Source organism: Acipenser ruthenus, chromosome 23 (genome assembly GCF_902713425.1).
Source record: "Acipenser ruthenus chromosome 23, fAciRut3.2 maternal haplotype, whole genome shotgun sequence".
Lineage (NCBI taxonomy): Eukaryota > Metazoa > Chordata > Actinopteri > Acipenseriformes > Acipenseridae > Acipenser > Acipenser ruthenus.
The window spans coordinates 20478597-20500296 of NC_081211.1; the positions used below are offsets into that span (position 1 = coordinate 20478597).

General features: G+C 39.1%; 2 protein-coding genes and 1 long non-coding RNA gene across 4 annotated transcripts; 2 read left to right on the forward strand and 1 right to left on the reverse strand.

Moving 5' to 3' along the window:
- Positions 1–863: 863 nt before the first annotated feature.
- On the forward strand, positions 864–9683 carry LOC117413003 (UDP-glucose 6-dehydrogenase-like). The gene is made up of 12 exons (XM_034021693.3): positions 864–1067; positions 3192–3362; positions 3762–3863; positions 3973–4173; positions 4751–4948; positions 5895–6042; positions 6351–6445; positions 6559–6689; positions 7089–7228; positions 7484–7575; positions 7696–7806; positions 8405–9683. Exons 2-12 carry the CDS (start codon positions 3201–3203, stop codon positions 8510–8512), a joined length of 1488 nt encoding a protein of 495 aa, XP_033877584.3. The 5' UTR covers positions 864–1067; positions 3192–3200; the 3' UTR covers positions 8513–9683.
- A 1677-nt stretch (positions 9684–11360) lies between these two features.
- LOC131699628 (uncharacterized) lies at positions 11361–13246 on the reverse strand. The gene is made up of 3 exons (XR_009308223.1): positions 13189–13246; positions 12341–12398; positions 11361–11773 (listed from the first exon to the last, which is right to left on the reverse strand). It is a non-coding gene; the product is annotated as an uncharacterized LOC131699628 (long non-coding RNA).
- Positions 13166–20973, forward strand: LOC117413129 (histidine--tRNA ligase). Of its 2 annotated transcripts, XM_034021883.3 has the most exons (14): positions 13190–13292; positions 14324–14635; positions 15084–15173; positions 15262–15381; positions 15767–15862; positions 16407–16532; positions 16713–16820; positions 17067–17165; positions 17284–17377; positions 17469–17596; positions 18141–18386; positions 18530–18646; positions 19191–19337; positions 19566–20973. In XM_034021883.3, exons 2-14 carry the CDS (start codon positions 14531–14533, stop codon positions 19623–19625), a joined length of 1536 nt encoding a protein of 511 aa, XP_033877774.3. In that variant the 5' UTR covers positions 13190–13292; positions 14324–14530; the 3' UTR covers positions 19626–20973. The 2 variants fall into 2 exon arrangements, with proteins under 2 accessions (XP_033877775.3, XP_033877774.3); XM_034021884.3 differs by lacking the exon at positions 14324–14635 and having other exon boundaries at positions 13166–13292.
- Positions 20974–21700: the final 727 nt, after the last annotated feature.

Below are 21700 nucleotides of genomic sequence, written 5' to 3' on the forward strand. Positions count from 1 at the left end.
AACATTTTGGCCACAAGTCACAACTCATAACTCTGGCATCACCCCCTCATTTTTACTCTTAAAGAAAAGCCATCATTTGTAATGTACAGTCCACATTTTAGTCTGTGAATGCTCTCTCCCTTCCTCTTTCAGAAATGAAGGATTGTTTGCTAAGCCTAACTTTTTTTTTTTAACAAACTCATTTTCTGATTTCATTATTCGGGGCTGTTGGTCCCAGCTTGGTTCCCCATAGTTCCTAAAATCACGAGCCCAGCAAACCTGTGGGGGGCTAGAACCCTGAAATCAGAAGCACATTGCACATGAAAGTTAACCCCCTATCAGCCCGGTTTCACAGTGTGGACATACCGCTAGTTCATTTTATTTTAACTATTCACCTAATGCTTCGGAATACTCAACCTCTAATAAAGTTTGTCTCAGGAAACAGATAAAGATCGTGAAAGCAGCGCTCAGTATTGGAAAGGGTATTATTTATGAATTTACAACCAGTCGGCAGTGACGAATTTGCAACCACTTTATTTATTTATTTATTTATTTATTACCTAAAAGAGCTCTGCTATTATTATGCTTTACTATATTATTATGTTTTACTATATTATTCTGCTTTACTATACATTTGTTACGCTTTTAGTATTACACCACAAGTTACAGTTAACAATTTCCTCAGCTTCAGCGATGCTGCATATCTTCTGAAATTGCTATTGTTTTATTTGAATCATACCATATAGCATTATACAAAAAAATACTGCGCATCTTCATTATAAATCTACCAAAGTCCCTATGATATATTTACATCTGGGCTGGGCAGTCCCTAGGAGCTGTAGCTCACGAAATGAGGAAGTGACGTCAGTACATGTGACATCCCCCTTGCAGCTGAAGTACTTGAAAAGGAGCAACGCTCTGCATTGTAGGAAATATTCCTTAGTGTTGAAATTGAGACTAGGGGTTTCATTGTTTTTTCTTTCAGTTTAAGTAGATTCATATAGAGGCATTTCTGTTAAAGCATACGCCTTCGATTTTAAGCATAGTGTTTTTACTTTGGATTATCAATAGTTGACAGAAACTAAAAGGTACGTTATAAGATTTAACTGATTTGATTGGGTTGTTATTAGCTGAGAGTTTAGCAGAACTGTTATTGTATATGTTTTGACCTTATATATTTTGTGTATTTCCTAATTAATTGTCAATAATAGATTACTGGGTTCATTAAATGTTTGGAGATTTGTATTTATTTTTGTATAATAATAATAATAATAATTTGTATTTGTCTGCTGATCTACAATCATTTTCTGTGGTTAATCCCTGTCTGTAAAATAGTGTAAGTGTTCTCCTGTCCAGCTGGCAGTAGATCTTGACCACTCGAAACGTATTAGTTTCTTCCTCCCTATCCGATTGGTTGCTAGTGCGGTTAGCGACTGTAGTCGTGTGACTAACGGACGTATCGGGCAGGGTCTTAAAGCTGTCTGTTTTAAGCTTGAAACGCTATGTCTGGAATTTGATTTAATTAAAGTGACTCATTATAATATATATATATATATATATATATATATATATATATATATATATATATATATATATATATATATTGGCTCAACTACATATGGCCAGTGTACAATGCAAAGCATTAAGGATCACTGGAAATTGGGCACTTGTGTTTCTCGGGAGTGGCGTGTGACTAACTGAAACGTGTGGAACTGCTACTTACCACTGTATCTGGGTATCCATGCATTTTTCATGTTCGTCCATTCTTGAAGTTGAACATAAAAAAGATATGTATGGCACATGGATTAGGCAAAGTACATCACTTTTTTTTATCACTGGTCTGCATCAGCTGGGTGGGTCGTCATTTTCAAATCTATAATCACTTTATTAATTGAGTCAGTACTGTAGTACAGTACTAAACCTGAAAGTCGTGTCACTAGCAGCAATCACTGTAGCCAGAATCTCACAGCCCATTGTGTGCCTCTCTAAATATACACACTTTTGAATTTGAAACTGCCTCCTGTTTTGCAGTGGGGATTTTTTTTTTTTTTTTTTAATAGTTAGCCTACAGTTACGGAAAGTTGGTTGAATCCGCTGTAAAATAACAGTGAGCTTTTAAAAAGCAGCTACTGGGTGGTTTTGACATTTTTAAAATACTGTCATAAATGCACACATAAACAGCCCTTCAAAGAGTGCAGGTTTTATTAGGTTACTGTACTTCCTAGGATATGCACTAGAGTACAGTTGATAGCGTTTACAGATGATTTGTATTCCTTTTGTTTAGTGGGGGGACACTACAAAAGCACAGCACTTATTGGGCCTAACATGAAGACAGACATCACGTTATTGTGTCTCATAGCTGTTCTATGTAAAGTACTGTAGATCCCTTTATTTAAGCAAGTTTATTCTCAGGGCTGCTTTGCTGGTCTGGGATAATGAAGCAGTTGTAGCTGCAGCGCTGCAGAGGCCTGCTGTGTGAGAGGGGTTCTGTGCTGGCTTAGCAGACAGTGGGCTCTGTGTGAGGAGGTGACAGCGTGGCAGCAAAGCCTGGCATAGAGAGCGGAGACAGAAAGAATTTCGAACTGCAACAATGAGTCTTTATGTGCAGGTTAGAGAGCCAAGGATAGCGTATTCCAGCTTAATGAAAATCTTGATGCATGGAAAGAGCTAAGCTTGCGTTGGGTTTTTCTGTCGAATTTCCTAGGGCCTCAAAATAAGACTTGTTTGTTTTTAGGCCTGGCTGTTATAAAGCAGAAGGAGGTAACACAGTGTGTGTGATTCCCCGAACTCTGTTTCAGCGCCCTAATTGACTGAATTTAAGTGTTCCCCATTTATAGGCAGGCTGACTGCAATAATGTCTTCTACAGGTATTAATAATCAAACCCATCACATAAAAATCTCGCCTTGAGTTAATAATTCAGGAGCCTTTTTTGCTACTTATTTACTTTAGGCAGCTCTGTAGCAGGAAGGTGGTATTTGCGTGCTACTATGTTTAGAGACCCTGCACAGTTTGGTTGAAACACCTCTTAATGTAATGGTGCTAATCCTTAACTTGCTATGCTGTTTATGTGTAAGCATACTGAAGGTAACAATGTTTAGCACAGCAGCAGTACATAAACTGGAGTATCTGGGAATTGCAGGTGCTGTAGTTGCAATGTTAACTTATGATGTCCATTTAACCGTTTCCCCTGCCATGTTTCTGCCCACTTCAGACCGTGAAGATGGTACAGATTAAGAGAATCTGCTGTATTGGTGCTGGCTACGTTGGAGGTCCGACCTGCAGCATCATTGCTCAAATGTGCCCTGAAATCACAGTAACAGTCGTGGATGTAAACGAGGATCGGATTAAAGCTTGGAACTCGGACAGCCTTCCCATCTTTGAGGTAATTGACTTGACATGATGTAGGGAGGCAGGCAGGGCAGCTCGACTTGGGGTTAGCTTTCTGTATAGGTTTGTTCTTGGTAGGTCATGGGTCCATGTCGCAGTTTATTTAATGTAACTTGATTTTTTTTCTATTTTATTTTCAGTTGGTTTTATTGTATTCAATGAGTTGTGAGATTCAGATATGTAACGCATCTGGGTGCCTGCTTGTGTAAATACATCGACACAAATACAATAGGCATAGTATTAGAATGTGTTTCTGAATACTTTTCTGAGCACAGTGGGAGACTTGGATTCTAAGCACGTGGGTCAGATGTTAACTAATGAGGCTTTACATTTGAATGCTTGGTATTCCAATGGGTTTGATTGTGTTTTTTTTTTCCCCTTTTCTGTTCTCCAGCCTGGTCTTCAGGAAGTGGTGGAGTCCTGCCGCGGCGTTAACCTCTTCTTCTCCACTGACGTTGACGATGCTATCAAAGAAGCAGACCTAGTATTTATTTCAGTAAGCACTCTTTGGTTCTTCTAAGATGTTATGCTGCTTGCACTTACTTTAACCATGTACATGTCTCTGAATATAATCCGTACCTCGTGCTAATAAGTACCCTTTTCAGGTAAACACACCGACCAAGACGTTTGGGATTGGTAAAGGTCGCGCTGCAGACCTGAAGTACATTGAGGCGTGTGCCCGTAGGATAGCAGACGTGTCCAATGGGTGTAAGATCGTAGTGGAGAAGAGCACAGTGCCCGTCAGAGCGGCTGAGAGCATCCGGAGGATATTCAACGCCAACACCAGATCCAGCCTCAACTTCCAGGTAAGAGTATGCCTTCAGAAAGAGCCTGAGATCAGAATGATACGTGTATTATCACCACTGGTGACAGGGATACAGTGTCACACTTTAGAGTTTCACTTATCTATTATTATTATTATTATTATTATTATTTATTTCTTAGCAGACGCCCTTATCCAGGGCGACTTACAATTGTTACAAGATATCACATTATACATTATTTCACATTATACAGATATCACATTATTTTTACATACAATTACCCATTTATACAGTTGGGTTTTTACTGGAGCAATCTAGGTAAAGTACCTTGCTCAAGGGTACAACAGCAGTGTCCTCCACTGGGAATTGAACCCACAACCCTCCGGTCAAGAGTCCAGAGCCCTAACCACTACACCACACTGCTGCCCTATCTACCTATTGTTGAAAAGCACTTCTCCAATTGTGAAGGAACTTGTTTAGTAGATTCTTTAGCGCATGTTGTTATCAGAATCCTGAAATAAAAGGAGATTACAGTTGAGATTGTAATGTTATATTCTCAAAATCAAAATCAACTAGCTTGTATGTATTTCGCTAACATACCTGTTTGTTTCTCCACTAGGTCCTCTCCAATCCAGAGTTTTTGGCTGAAGGGACAGCCATTTCTGACCTGAAGAACCCAGACCGAGTGCTTATTGGTGGAGATGAGACCCCAGAGGGTCAAAGGGCGATTGAGGCTCTCCGCAGCATCTATGAGCACTGGGTACCCAAGACTAAAATCATCACCACCAACACCTGGTCATCCGAGCTCTCCAAACTGGTATGCAGGTCCTGAATAATTCTGCATATTTGGTTTGAAAACCTAAGATAACAAATCTCATCAAAATGCTTAAACATTCTTAGATTTCCTATTTAAATATACAAGTGAATTATTGACTGCTTTGTTAAAGCTTGGATGTCACTGAAAATATATATTTTTTTTAACCCTTTGCGGTCCATTTATTAATCGCGCGTCAGGCACGCCAGGTCTAATTAATTTTCACACGCGCAGTTAATTTTATACACGCTGTTTAAAAGTATTTTTTTTCACAGTCAAACGGGTTTAAATGGCCCTGCATATCAACAAAGCACACACTAGGCATCTCCAGCCCCGCCCCACCCTTTTGTTTGCTATAGCGTTCAGCTATGTAAGAAATAAATAATAATAATAATAATAATAGTCGTACATACCGATCGATCATCTCCAGATCACTCGTTTTATCACTCCTCAATAATGAGATCCAAGTCATTATTTTATTACTATAACATCTGAAAAAAGCTCTGCAAATGTCCATGATAGTCTCAGTGCGCTGACGCACTTAGCCAGCTTGTTTACTATGAACGCCCATTATCTGATACCTGATACCATGTATGACTATTCATGAAATACGCCTTTTTTTTTTTTTTTTTTTTCCCCCCGACTTGTCTCGGCTCCTGTCGCTACCACTCGGCAATTGAATGGTTTTCTCGGCTTTTTCCGGAGAAAAAACGACTAAACACCCGTTTATTGCGTTGCTATAATGATGTCGGACCCAGTCCGACAAAGGACCTGTGAGGAATAATTGCAATGTCGGACCCAGTCCGACAATGGACCGCAAAGGGTTAATAGTCACTGTTTTGTTGCCTTGCTAATGAAAAGAGACTGTCACTGTGGGATAAACTATCTTGGGCATCCAGTGTCAGATGTTCCTTCTAGTAAATTTTTAATTTTCTCCCATTCTCTCTAGGCTGCCAATGCTTTCCTGGCTCAGCGCATCAGCAGTATCAACTCCATTAGTGCCCTCTGTGAAGTGACGGGCGCTGATGTGGAGGAGGTGGCACATGCCATCGGCACAGACAAGAGAATTGGGAGCAACTTTCTCAAGGCCAGTGTTGGTAAGTACCTATTTATTGGGGGTGGGGGACACATTTTTGGTATGAAAGAACATATCTTTGGCTTAAGGCTGTATCTAACTGCATACATTTACGTATGAGACGTAGTATAATCTGTGGTCCAGGGTTAATATTATTCACTCATTTGAACTTTTGTAAACAGTTATAGCTAGCTACCTATTCAGTTATAAGAGCTGATATAAACCACCTGTAATGACTATTCCAAATAGAAATGGGTGTATCCTGATGCATTCTATTTCTACCATTAATTTGAATGATCAATCTAACTTTAATTGTTTGATTGCCATCAGGTTTTGGTGGTAGCTGTTTCCAGAAAGATGTTCTCAACCTGGTTTACCTCTGCGAAGCTCTCAACCTCCCTGAAGTAGCCAGATACTGGCAGCAGGTGAGTCTCCTTGCCTTTTTCTTCCAGGAAGGATTATACAGCACAGCCCTATCTCTCTCACATTCCCTGTTGGTTTTGGCTTGGACTAAGCATTCTCCTCCACGTTCATTTAGGTGATCGAGATCAATGATTATCAGCGCCGACGCTTCTCCTCTCGTATCATCGGCTGCCTCTTCAACACTGTGACTGACAAGAAGATTGCTCTGCTCGGGTTTGCCTTCAAAAAGAACACCGGTGACACAAGGTACCCCGTTACTCTAATGAGTTCATTAAGCTTTACAGCCAGCAGCTCTTTCCATTGTACACCCAATGGACTCATAAAAGGGTGACTGAAGTATCTGCAGCCAAATTTACTAAAGCTCCACTTAAATGACCACTTAGGGGTGTGTGTCTGTAGGAGCTCCTAAAGAAGCATGCAGAACACTGTAAATGATGTGGGATCTCCATAAAGCCATAAGACTCCCTAAATTCTTAAGAACAGTTCAAGTGACCAGGACTATAATTCTTGGCACCAGATATGTGCTTTAAACCGACAGCATTTGTATTTTTCATCCCTGCCTTTTAAGTCTCCTAAACTTGAACATCTAAGTTATGTTGTCATTTTGTAAAATGTATAACGATGTAACTCCACTTTATCTTCCAGAGAGTCCTCCAGTATCTACATCAGCAAGTACCTGATGGACGAAGGGGCTCGTCTGCACGTTTATGATCCGAAAGTAAAGAAAGAGCAGATTATTCAGGATCTCTCCCATCCCACCATCTCTGAAGATGACCCAGACAGAGGTGCATATTTATGCAGTAGCAGATGTACTCAAACTTGTACACGTAACACCAGCCCCAGATTTATGTTTGGGTGTGCATTTTTATTTTCTCCTCCAGGCTACATTTTTTATTTCTCCCCTGTGCTTCTCAAACCAGTCTTGGATTACATTTTGGACCTATTCAATTCTTTACAGTATTATTTATATTAACAAAAGGGTAGGAGTTGGTTGTCTAGCTGTAATTCTGAATAAAGACATATTTATTTTTTGTTTGTAGTGTCCCGCCTGGTTACCATTTCCACAGATCCCTATGAGGCATGTGAAAACGCTCATGCTATTGTGATTTGCACAGAGTGGGACATGTTCAAGGTAAGACACACAAGTCATAGCTGCAGTTTTTTTAAAAAGCTTTGAAGATTCTTTATTCTTTACAAATACTTCTCTGCTCATCTTGCATCATTATTTTTTTTGCTGTTTTGCTCCCTGTAGGAGCTGGACTATGAAAGGATCTGCAAGGCCATGTTGAAGCCAGCATTCATCTTTGATGGTAGAAGAATCCTGGACAGTCTATACGATAAGCTGCAGAATATGGGCTTCCAGGTGAGTGTGGGCTGAAACTCTTATTAAAAGTGCAGGACATGGATGCAACTGTGCGGTTAACTATTTGTAACTCCTTCAGTATTGAAGAATATACTGTCTTACATAAAAGGGAACAGCATTTAAAAAGGGTGTTTTTTGTTCCTCTGTGGAAATACAAGTAAGGTTCTAGTATGAGCAAACTGCTGAGATTTTAACTTTGTGCATCTCCTGGGTCAGAGCAGTTACTATTGAAACCTGCCCAATGCATCCCTCTGGGCTTTGTCTGCCTAAAATGGATACAGAGAAAATTCAAACTCCATGTTTTTTGATTAGCCGAATGATGTCGCGTTTATTTTGGAAGACGATACTTTTGCAGCTGATTAAGTTTGGCTGCTCCTGTGCAAACACCAAGGCTGTCCTGGATTTTGTAGGTGGCATTCTAAACGTTATCCCATTTAATATAGGTTTATTTAATATTTGTACAAATTACATGTGTAAGTTTTTTTTTTTTTTTTTTTTGTATATATGTAGTTGACAAATTTAATTTGTAGCATGTTCTGAGCAAATCAAGGTGTTACAGCACAGAATTTATTTATTTTGTTTCTCTTGTTTTTTATAGGTGGAGACGATTGGCAAGCGAATTAGTCAGAAGATTCCATTCACCGTCAACAATGACATCGCAAAAGTAGATCTCCAAGTCCCTCCTACTAAGAAAAGCAAATCTTGAACTACAATTGTTTTCTTTTTTTTTTTTAGTATGTATGTAGGGCGGTGGGGTTTATATACAGTATTATAGCCTTTTTTTTTTTTTTCTCATGACATTTAAAAATGCTGCTGCAGGGCATACTTTGCTGCTGGAGATGTCTCCTGTTCATATTATCTGTACCAGATATATTCATATTTTAAAAAAGGTGACATTTTGTGAGACCGAAGTGGACAATGTGATTTGGTGAAAGCGCTCCACTTTCCTGCTGTGGACCGTGTTCCTCTTGTTCGGTGGAACAGCCCGCTCTGCTCTCTGAGCCGTTCCACATGTGGTGAAACATGGCGGTGCCCCACAGGTACAGCTGTGTTCTAATATTAGCTCAGTGACAAACTGTACTACTGCAGTACTGGCAAAACACAATAAATGTAGCCTCGGTTTTTACAATGCTCTATACTGTATAGCGAGAAGTTTTATATATTTGACCCATAGTAATATTATAGCTTGATTACATATGCTGTAGTATACAGATGAGCACCAAGGCCATTCAAGAACAATTGAAAATAACTTGAAACTGAACATTTTGATTCTGAAACGGGAGATTTTGTCTTTTTAAAACTCAAACTCGAAGAAACTGATTTTGCGAAAAGGCTAAAACCTGTTCCTGTTGCACATGGAACAAGCTGAACGTGTCCAAGTCTGCAGGGACATAACATAAACACATATATTCAGTTAGAAGTGAAGCGGCTCTGCCCATTTTAATGTGTGTGTATTTCTAGCAAAGGTTGATATTTCAAAGGCTACAAGTGCCTTGCAGACATTTCAGGATTCCAAAAAGAGGTTAAGGGTACATCGTCCACTATCAACAAGGAAATGTACTTTACATTTGAGTACAGCTTCAAATATTTACCAAACAAGATTTTAAAGAAGTCTAGTAGTGGCAGACTTCTTGTGTGTGTTGTTGTTATATATATATACAAAACAAAATAACAAGGAGAAATACCGGTACTGAGATGGCTCAACATTTAAAAAAGTGTTTCAAAGGTAACACTTGGTACATATTCTTACTTTTAATTACCCTGTAATTGCATTCAAAACTGATTGAAGCTTTTAATGGGAGAATGGGTACATTTTACAAGATTGTAATATGAAATAAGGTATGGTTTTAAAAAGTAAAAAAAAAAAAAAGCAATAAGCACTGTTCTCCTCCTTGCCTATGTTGATAGTTACAGCTGTGTAAAAACGATCACGGTTTCAGAAGATGGTGTAAATATGTGGTAGAACATGCGAAGCATTACTAAAACACAAACCCTGCATTAAGGTATCATTTTGTTTGATGATGCATTTTAGATTTTATTTAATGGCATAGTTACTGTTTGTTTGTACTTATATATTCAACCGCTAAGCAAAGCTAATTGTTCTGCGTCCAATAGGATTGGAACATAGACTAGAATTATGTATGTGTATGTATGTATGTATGTATAACTGGGGGTGTTTTACATCCCTACAGATGGACCAGAGTTCTGAAATAAAATTTCCTTTAATAAAAGGGTTTGACAGTACGTTTAAATTAGTTGTTCAAACTTTTTTGTGATGATTGTTGCGTTGGATACAGGTCAATTTGATTAGGGTCAAAGAAAGTAATTGTCAACTGCAGATTTACAGATTTCACATGACCGTGTACTGTGTATTTTATTATTATTTTAATTAAAAATCTTAAGTAAAGCTGTGAAAGTGATCTTTTCATATTGGGAGGAAATATGTTTCCAATCTAATATCTTCGAATTGGACCAAATGGCATTGCAGTGAGTCGTTGGATGGCTAAATAGTGCTTTATTATCGATTCCAAGGGTGAATCCGCTGTAAAAACACTCCTCTGCAACTTTTAGTCCTTAATGTTGCCCTTCATCAGTTCAGGGCAAACTGGACTTGTGGTATCAAACTGTGTCCTTTCTGTTTGAAGTATTCAAGTGAATCATGTAAGATGACGGAGCAGTTCCTCCTTGAGTATTTTATGTATGATATAGACCATGTCTCGTCTGCTTATTTTGAACTTTCACTGGGAATTCAATGTAATATTTCATACTCGGTTTCCTAATAAAGGTATGTTTTTAAGATACTCTTGTGTTTTTATTCTAACGTCAAAAGAATACCTTGCACTTCACAACAATCGTAAGGAACTTGATGTGTATGTTGTGTACAAGCTTAGTAAGTAGCGGGGTTTTGAAAAATATAGCCTCACACATCCCCACGTGCTACTACAACTGTTTAAATAATATACCTGTCATTTATTTTCATTGTTAACATCTTGACAACCTTTTACAATTATACCTTTTAAAGTCTGTTTTAAAGCTCTTTTCAAAATGTCTGTTCTAGTGCACTGATGGTGTAAGTGAAAATCCAGAGCCCATGCTATGTTTAAATATATATAGCTCTTCCTGCGGTGATTTAGAGGACAGATCTAAAACCCCAGTGCACTAGAGCAGCCATTTCGAAAAGAGATTTGAAACACTTTAAAGTTGTAAGTTATCAGGATGTTAGCAATGAAAGAAAACTTACAACTTGTAGCAACACGTGGGAATGTATAAAGCTATACTGTTCAGAAGCTGGCTACTTATTCTCTTTAAAAGGCTGTTGAATGTGTTGATGGTTAAGTGTTTGAGATGCCCTTTTCAGTCTGCCGTGTACTGTTACACAATTAATAACCACTATTCCAGAAGATGCAACACATTTTCATTAGTAGGTGCTGCAGTGGTACTACATGCTATTAAAATACAAAGCTTATGAAATTAGATCTATTTTGATTGCCATGACTATAGGGATAGTAGCAGAAAACTCGAACCTCAATAGATGGGACTGACTGGTTTTCAAACGTTTTGATCTTTTGAAGTGAGGTTTGCACCCTCAAGCTGCCACCACAGTTTGAAAACCAGTATTCTAGATTAAATCCATTATCTGCTGTAGGTAGATCTCGTTGTTTTCAAAGTTTTATTGAAGGAAAAGATGGAAATGCAGATGGCAGCATTAGAAGCCATCATTTATTTTTTAAAATTATACTAAATTGTCAGTTCTTTGAAAGTAACCAGCTTTGTGTATGTTCAGTGTCTGGGTGGCAGATCTTCAACGTGGAATACAGTGGCTGAAGGAAGTGTTGTTTGTGCCTCAGTTAGGAAGCACTCTGCTTCTGGGAATCCTCTATCCACTGTACCCTGCTCTCACCAAGCTGGTGTGACTCCAGACTGGGGTTACCAAATCAGCATGAATCCTCATACAAAGATCCAGGAACTGTCAAAGCAGAGTGGTTATAAAAATAAACAAACTATTTTTAGGTAGTGTGCTGCAATGGAAACCGTTAATGCTGTTTATCTGGAAACTGCCAAAGGCATTATTCAAAACATATATCAATTTGACTATTCTGAAACTGATTTTTTTTTAAAGTTACAGATTAATTCTACTGAACAAAATAAATTGAAAGAAAAAAAAGAACCCTCCTTTCGTAAAATATTAGTGTGTGAACAAGGTAGAAATAAGACAGCAGCCCGCTCAGTTCTAGAAGTGAATGTGGCTCAGTTATTTGACAAAAACTCAACAAAGCACTGTGAAATGGGGCAATTATGTTACATGTTTCAAGCACAAGACTATATTTGTGGAAATACGTATATTATATTTTTCATATAATATAGAACCTAAGGAATTCTACAGTGCTGTACATATTTCAGGTATGCTTCCTATACTGAATATAATGTGTACACATTATACAGTGGTGGATACACACAACTAAACATACAATTGACTATCACGTTGACAACACCTTTGTGTAAATTTCTTTATGCAATCAGTGGCACTGCCTACCTTTATCTTTTCCCTAAGAATAGCATGGTTCTCTACTGAATCCACGTTTAAGTCTTCCCTAAAAAAAAAAAAAAGAAGGAAAAATACATTTAATAGTGCAAGGTTGTACACCGCCACCTTGTGGACAGATTTAGGAATCTGGTGCAGGCGTTTGAAATGGCCCTGATGTTAATCCATCACTTTTTGTTTTGTTGGCGTGTGTTTTGTTATATTTTTGTTTCTAATCCATATTTATGTATGCATCTGTATCTGTTTATTTAAAAACGTAATGAAAAGCAATTATTAAAGATATATAACTATTATACATGACCTATTCTTGTTTGCAGAGATTGGCTGTTAATAATACAGCATGTACAGTATTTAAACACTTTTGGATTAAAGCAATCACATATATAACAAAAATAATCAGTGCCTTTACAGTGTCATAAGGTTATCAGAATAACAAGTAACCACTGGTACTTCTAAAACTGATCAAACATGCTAATTCCACACCTGCAGGACACATTAGTCTCGAATAAGACACTTAATTACAAATGAAGAAAATGACCACACACATAAATGGATTCAGGACACTTTTGACCAAATTCGAGTTGCCAAATCATATTTTCTTCTTCTTACAGCCCATGTCTGCTTGCCGGAATGTGTTTCTTCATTAAGTGAAATATTCACTGTTAGCCAACAACAGACTGGAAGAGTTCTGTGAATGTATATGTGCTGTAAATTTTAATTGCAGTAATCCATCAGAAAAAAAAATATATTTATAAATGTGCATGACTTCTGTTGTAAACTTTCAAACGCGTTTTGAGGTTTGCTGCGTGTCTGTGTGGAACAGGAATCAAGTCGGATACCGTTAAGAAGCACCACGGCGGACAAAGCTCAGCTGCAAGAGTCGATCAAAGCGCAAGACGAAGTTGTCAGGAAACTTAAAGAAGCAAAGGCTAGCAAGGACCAGGTCAGTACCAGCAACTAAAAAAAAACAAAAAACATTTAAAATACTTTAATCAGGGAACACTAGACATGGAACACAGGCAAAAACAGCGCTGCGTGTTAGGTGCTGTCGAGTTAATGTACAGCTCTGCCGGAAATGAAGGGCCAGGAGAGAGGCGCAGGGCTAAAATGCAATGTTAAACAACCAAACAAATAAAGGTGAAAAGGCAGTTAAAAATGTATTATTTTATATATCGTAACCCCCATGGAGCACAAGAGATCGGAATAGAATTTAAATATCTACTAGCTGTGGTCATCCTGTACACCCAGCTGATGCAATTCTGATGCAAGATTAGCATCGTAAATTGCGTTATATATTTCTGAATACATGATCTTCAAAAAAATATACACAAACGTGTGTGTGTTTTGTTTAGCAGTCATTAGCCCAATGTCTTTTAAAATATGCCTTATATGGCTTCTTGACTAGACTTATTAATTCAGATATTTTCTAGCTCCCTCGTTATCCCTAAATTTGTTTGACCTGTCACTTTCACTTTCATTTATACTGTGTTTGTGTGTTTGTAGTAGAATGAAATACATAATTTTGAATCATTGTCAAAACGTGATTGTTGCATAGTTTAACCAGTTCATATTATATTACATGTCTATTATTAGTCATATTTATTTTTAAAGGATAAATATGGCATTGAATGTATCTTCACAATGTGCAATTACAGACCATATGGCTCTATCTATCTATCTATCTATCTATCTATATATATATATATATATATTGCAATGCATCCTGGTATGTGTAGCCCTCCATCTCTAATGTGCATGGATGCATTGGGATGTGAAGAGCAGTTCTGTACAGATATGGTCACCCTACCCTTATTGTTTGCTTTCCCGTTTTAACTGGATATAAAACATACAGTTAATGTCTCCCTCCTACAGTATGTTTTTAATTGAAACCTGTGTTCTCTCAGGTTAGTTGATTTTGCTTATTGCTCCCCTCCATGTTCTGTCTCCATGCTGATTCTGCGGCCTCTGCACTAGTGCTAACGTTGCTGACCAGTGTTTTCCTGTCTTCCTGCTCGGTCCATCCTGCCATCGGTGGTGTGACCAACAACCTTCTCCACCTTCAATCTGCTGGGACACCAACATCCATCTCGTGGGATATCAACTCAATACCTTTTTATGATTTGAAACTTGCCTTGCTGAATTGGGTCATTTTGACACTGAACTACTACCTTTGCTGGCAACATGAACGCAATTGGGATGGTTTCTGGGAAACTGTGGACTGGGTTTCTCGGCCCTCGGATTGGACTCTGTAACTATGCTCTGCGGGCTTGTCACACAAACACACAGGTATATACAAATCCTGACATGGAAGGGACTAGGCTTTAATATTATTTCTATTGCTTTTTCAATATGTTTGTACTACTCAAAAATACATCCTTTTTATTATATCCACATGCTACATTTAAAATGCAATGAAATATTGGCACTAGTATACCTGGAAATATTAGCTTTGTTAATAGGGCACATTCTCAGTGTCTGGCAGGTACTAGCAAGCTGATGACTGTTTGATGGGTGCACACGTTTTAGGAACCCATCACCACAAACCTCTCGGGCATGCCATTAGTCTGTAATTGATGATTTTGAAGTTTCACAAACATTTTATTGAGTAGCCCAGAGGCTGATTTTAATCTCACTTTTAGGTGGAGGGTATGACTGTGTAAACACACGATACAGACAAAGACTAGTTTTTTAAGTGTCAGACTAAGAGCCTGGTCTGTTTCTGTTTGTGCTCCAGATTGTAGAGGAAGTGGCGAAGCTGTTGGACCTGAAGACTCAGCTGGGAACCGACGATGGCAAACAAATGTTCGCCCTCAAGACCCCAAAGGTACTGCCCTCCTAGCGCAGGATAAAGTCCCTTTGTACTGGAAGTGATACTGTTGCTGTTTTCATCACAATTATTATTTGCATTACAGGGGACCAGGGACTATAACCCAAAGCAAATGGCCATCCGAGAAAGCGTGTTTAACACCATCACCAGCTGCTTCAAACGCCATGGTGCTGAGACCATTGACACCCCTGTGTTTGAGTTAAAGGTAAAGTTTATGTCAGCTAGACCAGGAATCGCAACCTGTGGTCTGTGAGTAAAGTAAACTGAAGCTAGAATTCATTACCCATTGCAAGCTGAAGTACTAGTTCAATCGGATCTGAAAATACATGTATGTTTTTGATGTTATGCAGGGCGCTTTCAAGGTGAAACGACCTAAGGCATGCAAACAGAGAGCTTTCTTTCAATGTAGTATTGTATCATATTTTAAAAGGAAAAGGCTGCTAACATGTAATTCTTTCAAAACTGCACATAGCAAATAGAAATGCATATACCCCTGACAATGCAGTATTGTTTGTGTTATAAAGATGTTAAGGCAGTATTGTTTGTGTTATTCCGATGTTAATGCAGTATTGTCTGCTTGATTTTACTAGGAAACTCTAACAGGAAAATATGGTGAAGACTCCAAACTCATTTATGATCTGAAGGACCAGGGAGGAGAGCTGCTGTCTTTGCGCTATGATTTAACTGTATCCTTTTGATAAGCAGGATTCAGAGAGTACATACTCACTATATAGGGTCAGCTCATGGATAAGGTGCACAACTGTTCTTCAGAGGTGGGTTTGTGAACTGAAATGTGTATTTATTTATTCTTTTAACCAAGAAAAAAAAAAAAAAAAACATTGAGTCCGAGACCTCTTTTACAAGAGCATCCTGGCAAGATTCCCGATTGCTGCACACGCTTCCGCTCACACTGGCAGGGAAGATAAATCCGTAGCAAATGTGTGCGCAGAAAAAACAAAAGGATATGTAATTTTGTGGAAAGAAACAAACTGATTTGAATGTGTATTTTGGTTTTGGCAAATGCTTTTCCAGGTATTGGCTAGTTGAGTAGTTCGGAACTGGCATATTTTGGACTGTCAGAGAGGACATAAAAGAAGTATACTGTAGGGAAGCAGTCTTTAGTTGGGCAAAGTTAAGTTGTATATTATAATAAAGTGGTTTCATGACCTTCACAGTAGGTCATTCTTGCCCAGCTTAAGGCCCTTGTCATCCTTAACCCATTCCTGCCAGGTTCCATTTGCCCGATACCTAGCCATGAATAAAATCAGTAACATTAAGAGATACCACATTGCGAAGGTCTACAGAAGGGACAACCCAGCCATGACAAAAGGGCGTTACAGGGAGTTCTATCAGTGTGTAAGTATGAGTCTTCCCATCTGTTAATTAGCCAGGTAGAATAATGCCTCATACACTTTCTATAGGAATACAGGGATATATTTTTTTTTAAACTTTTGAAGCTCTGGAAAAAAAATGCCTGCCTGCCCGTGTTAAAGATTTATACGTGCTGCACAATTTCTGTTTTCCCCTGTGTTCCAGGATTTCGATATTGCTGGCCAATATGATCCCATGATTCCTGATGCCGAGTGCATAAAGGTCGTGCATGAGATACTGGCTGAGCTGCAGCTTGGAGATTTCCGCATCAAGGTAAGAATACAGAAGATCAGTACAGAGCCTAGTTGGCACATGGATAAGGATTAAGCAAGTGTCTAAAGAAGTCGGGGCACAGTATAAGGTTTTCGTATGTTAAAAATATAACCAGGTTTGTATTTTTCTTTATTTATAAATGAAAATAATTTCCATGCTATGTAACAAGAAATAGAAGTAGTGTTTGGACCTGGGTGAAGATTTATAATTTACATATTGATCATTTCCATATTTTTTTTTACAAAGGTTAATGACCGGCGGATTTTGGATGGCATGTTTGCTGTTTGTGGTGTCCCAGATGACAAGTTCCGGGCCATTTGCTCAACAGTAGACAAACTAGATAAGGTAACTGTTTAAAATGGGTTGCCAGTAATGTTTGTGGCGGGAGCTGCACTAACATGCTCCTGCAGTCTGGGTGCGGGTCAGTCGAGTGAAGCGCTCATGCATTTCTCTCTGGTTGCAGGCCTCTTGGGAGGAGGTGAAGAATGAGATGGTTGGAGAGAAGGGCTTGGCTCCTGAGGCTGCAGACAGGATCGGGGAATACGTCCGAATGCACGGTATGGCAGCACTAAACCCCTCTGCTCTAGAGATGTTGATTCGGAACCACCGGAGGATAACACTTGACATGACGTTAACATTTATCTGCAGGTGGTTTTGATCTGGCAGAAAAGCTCCTTCAAGACCCACAGCTGTCCCAAAACGAACACGCACTTGAAGGGCTCACTGACATGAAGGATCTCTTCAAATACCTGGAGCTCTTCAAAATCACTGATAAGGTAAGGATGTTCACTATTAAACAAGGTGTGAACCAGACTCTTCTCTCTCGGTCTGCTGATATTACCTGCTGACTTGCTCTGCTGCACTTTCTCTCTCCTCTGGCCTGTATGAAGTCTTTTTAATTGCCCTGTATTGCTGTTTTCATACACTTCTCAACTAGCTCTGAACTAAAATCCAGTAAAACAAATTTGCTTACATGGTGACTACTGTGTTAGAGAACCCATTATATTCCAAATAAAATAAATAAAGTGTGTGCAACCTTTGCTGTGCTGTACTTTTGTACACACAAACACTCAAAATAATATTAATAACAAACACAAGTGATTCGTTATTGAAACTAACCGGGGTAGGATTACTTAATTTGGCATGTGACCTTACTTCCTGATTTCCCCTAGCCTGAGTGTGCCTGTACTGTAATAAAGCTAATAAAATGTTCTTAGTGACAGGGGTGTCTTGGTGCATTATGAATCTCCAGATATATTCAGCAGTTTTGTGTTTCTTCATGTGTTTTGACACATGCTGACCAGCGTGTGTTTGTTTTAGGTGATCTTTGACCTGAGCCTGGCCCGTGGCCTTGATTACTACACTGGGGTGATCTACGAGGCGGTCCTGATTCAGCCACAGAATGTCCACCCCTCGGAGGAGCTGGTCAGCGTGGGCAGCGTGGCCGGAGGGGGCCGCTACGACGGGCTGGTTGGGATGTTTGACCCCAAAGGCAGGAAGGTGCCCTGTGTGGGAGTCAGCGTTGGGATCGAGAGGGTCTTCTCAATCCTGGAACAGAAGGCAGAGGTAACGGTCTCTTGGTCTGCATGCTGTCCACATTCAATACTGAAACGCCCTGTTTCCACTGCCTGGTGCTACTGATGTATGTGTCTGTTGGGATTTAAAGTGCTCTCTCTGAAGTCTGTTCATTCTTGGGTTTTTAACGTCAGGCCTCTGAAGAGAAGATCCGAACCACAGAAACTCAGGTCCTGGTGGCCTCTGCACAGAAGAACCTGCTGGAAGAGCGATTAAAACTGACATCTGAACTGTGGGATGCTGGGATAAAAGTGAGTAAAAACATTGACCATGACCAATGGTTTAGGTGGCTTGCCTGGTTCAAGAATAGTCTCTGGAAGGTCAATTGTAACTATTGATCTGTATCTGTGCCTTTTTAGAGCATTTCTTTTTTCTGTAAAAGTTCCTGCCATTTCACTGCTGATGCAATATAATGCTAATGTTTGAAAAATATTCTTGTGTCTCTGCTGTAATTTCACACTCTTTTCGTGCCCAATCTCTCTGGGCTGCATCCATCAAGCCCAACCCACAGCTTAGTATTACTCCCCCAGGCATGGCCCCCTGTGAACTCCTTTACTGATGGTAGGCATAGATATGAGGATCACTGGCAAAGCTGGAAAACAGAGTCAAGATTATTTATAGTACACACAAATAATAATTCTAAATGCAAAAGGACTCCTCCTACTAACAAGGGATTTAATAACAGACGTGATTACTTCTGCTAAACATCAAGCAGCTAGCAAGTGAACTGGTATGACATCTTGCTTGGATTGTTCATTTTGCTTGTATGTACTTTGTCCTGGATTTTAATTTTAGGCTGAGGTTCTGTATAAGAAGAACCCAAAGCTTCTGAGCCAGTTGCAACACTGTGAAGAGACAGGAATCCCGCTCGTCGCTATTATCGGAGAGCAGGAACTGAAGGAGGGGGTTGTCAAGCTCAGAAACGTATCCACCAGAGAAGAGGTGTGTATGTGTGTGTGTGTGTGTGCTTTATATAGTAACTCATAGGTCGTTTACATACGTAAGCTCGTAACATAATAGGCTGTATAAACTGTTTGAAAATCAAGTTTATCAAGTCGTAAGTAGTTTTTCCACAATGAGTTTTGTTTAAAGTGCAGTTCCTCTTTTCTACATCTATCTGTACTTACTTATGGATGCATTTATGACTCCTCCTTTTTTACATTGTGACAGGTGGATGTGTCTCGAGTTACCCTGGTAGAAGAAATCAAGAAGAGAAGCATCCAGTCGTAGACCATCTGATCTTCACCTAGCCCTGCACCCTCCTTTATCTGCCGTGTCCAACTGCTTTTACCTTCACTAATGTCACAGAACTTACTTAAAAATACAATCACTGCGCGTCCAATATTTATGGTATAAGGGGTAGAAAATCAAGTTCATTTAATAATTTAGGACATGGTTGGAACAAAAACCTGGACTGGAAGTACTGACTTCTGCAAATACAGTACTTGTATGAACCTCTAAAGCAGGGATCTCCAACCCTGATCCAGGAGAGCACCAGTTCTGCAGGTTTTCTAGGTATCTTTACATCATCAATGGCTAAAGATCTGGAACACCTGTTAATCTTCACTAATTAAGCCAATAATTGGTGCAATTAAGTAACAGCTCGGTTGAAAAGAAAACCAAAAGGCGCAGTGACTCTCCAGGAACAGGGTTGGAGACCTGTCAGTCAAACAACTGATTTAATTGTGAATTACAATAATTATAAACAAACAAACTGGCTGGTTGGGGGCTTTTTAGGAGGAGGTCAGTTAACTTTTCTCTTTCCTGAACACAAACAGCAAGGGTGGCCGAAGTTGGGCTTTCCAGTCCTGGTCTTTGTTCCAACTCTGTTATAAATGTGTTTAATTGAACCCATTAAATCTCTGTATTGGGTATCCATATTATTACAACTTGTTGGAAAACATGGATCGAGAATTAATTAGCAGTTTGCTACGCATGTGGACTGGCAGAGCTATACTGGTGTTCTTTTCTGAAGAGAGACTAATATTGCAGATAGCAGACTGTTTGGTTCAAATTGCATGTACTGCTAACAATTGATAAGAGACCTTGCGTCTACAAGCTTCTTGTCCAACATTGACTGCAAGCTAACAAGATAACAATGCTGTGGACCAGAAGGGGCCAGGCTCTAAGACTTTTGGAATACAAAGCATAAAGGAGCTAAAAGGCTCCCAGGGACTGCCGTTGGACCCAAAGGTTCTCAGGGAGAATAAGAGATAATGCCAATGGACTCAAAGGGTCTCAGGCAAAACAGAGAGATATGAACAAGGAAGATAACAAAAAACTAGATGGATGGACCTTTTGGGGCACCACCAGGGGTCTGAAGAATGCACTGAGTTCAGAGGTTGTCACACTAGATTACACACACAGACACACACACACTAAATTAAATATATGGTAACAGAATAATGTGTTGTACCTTTTCTATTGGTTAAGTGTTAGAGAAAGAGGAGGTGGACCATCTATACAGAAGGGTATTTAATGTCATGCAACAATTGTAAGAACGAGTATTCTGTTTGTCCTGTACCTGGGACCAGACTCCCTGCATATTTCAATAAACCTAACAACTGATTGAAGAAAAGGACTCTGCATTTTCTTGAATCTACTTACTCACCATCCTTTTTTTTAAGTTACATCACAACTCTTACATTGTCCATTGGTTAAAATATCAATAGCACCATTGTCAATTTTAAACCCTGATTGGTTTAATGAAAGTCAAACACAAATCATTTTAAAAGGGTCCAAATAAACTGGTAATAATTTAATTAAACTACTACTGTCTTGCTATATAAGTGAAATAACATGAATTGGCAATGCACGCAGCTACAGAAAGACATGATGATTCAATGCACCCATGTTAAATAAAGACCACTGAAGATCTGTGTTGTCTGTACTTCCCATGTGTGCTGTATGCTTACTTTTAGCTGCATGTTTCTAATAGAACATTTTCCTGATACTACATGTCTAACCGGTTTGATATCTTGTAGTGTGTGTTCTGCATGATTCCAGTTTCTACTGGCTCTTCAAGGCTGAAGAAGCATACAGAATTCGTGAGCACTGCTCACCAAAGCCTGAAAGCCTCACTCCAAAAAAAAAAAAAAAAAAATCAGCCTTGCAGTGTCTTTTCAGAAGCATAGTGTTCTAAAACACAAATAGAATACAAAGATAAACAGGTGAGCTATTAGTAGGAAATGCAGATTTGTAAGGAGTCCTTTGAAGAAGATGTATGTACATACCCAGTAGTGGATAGTAAGACTGGCAAGCCTGTACCTGAAAGGAAACTGCCTTGTAAAATGTTAAAACCTTAC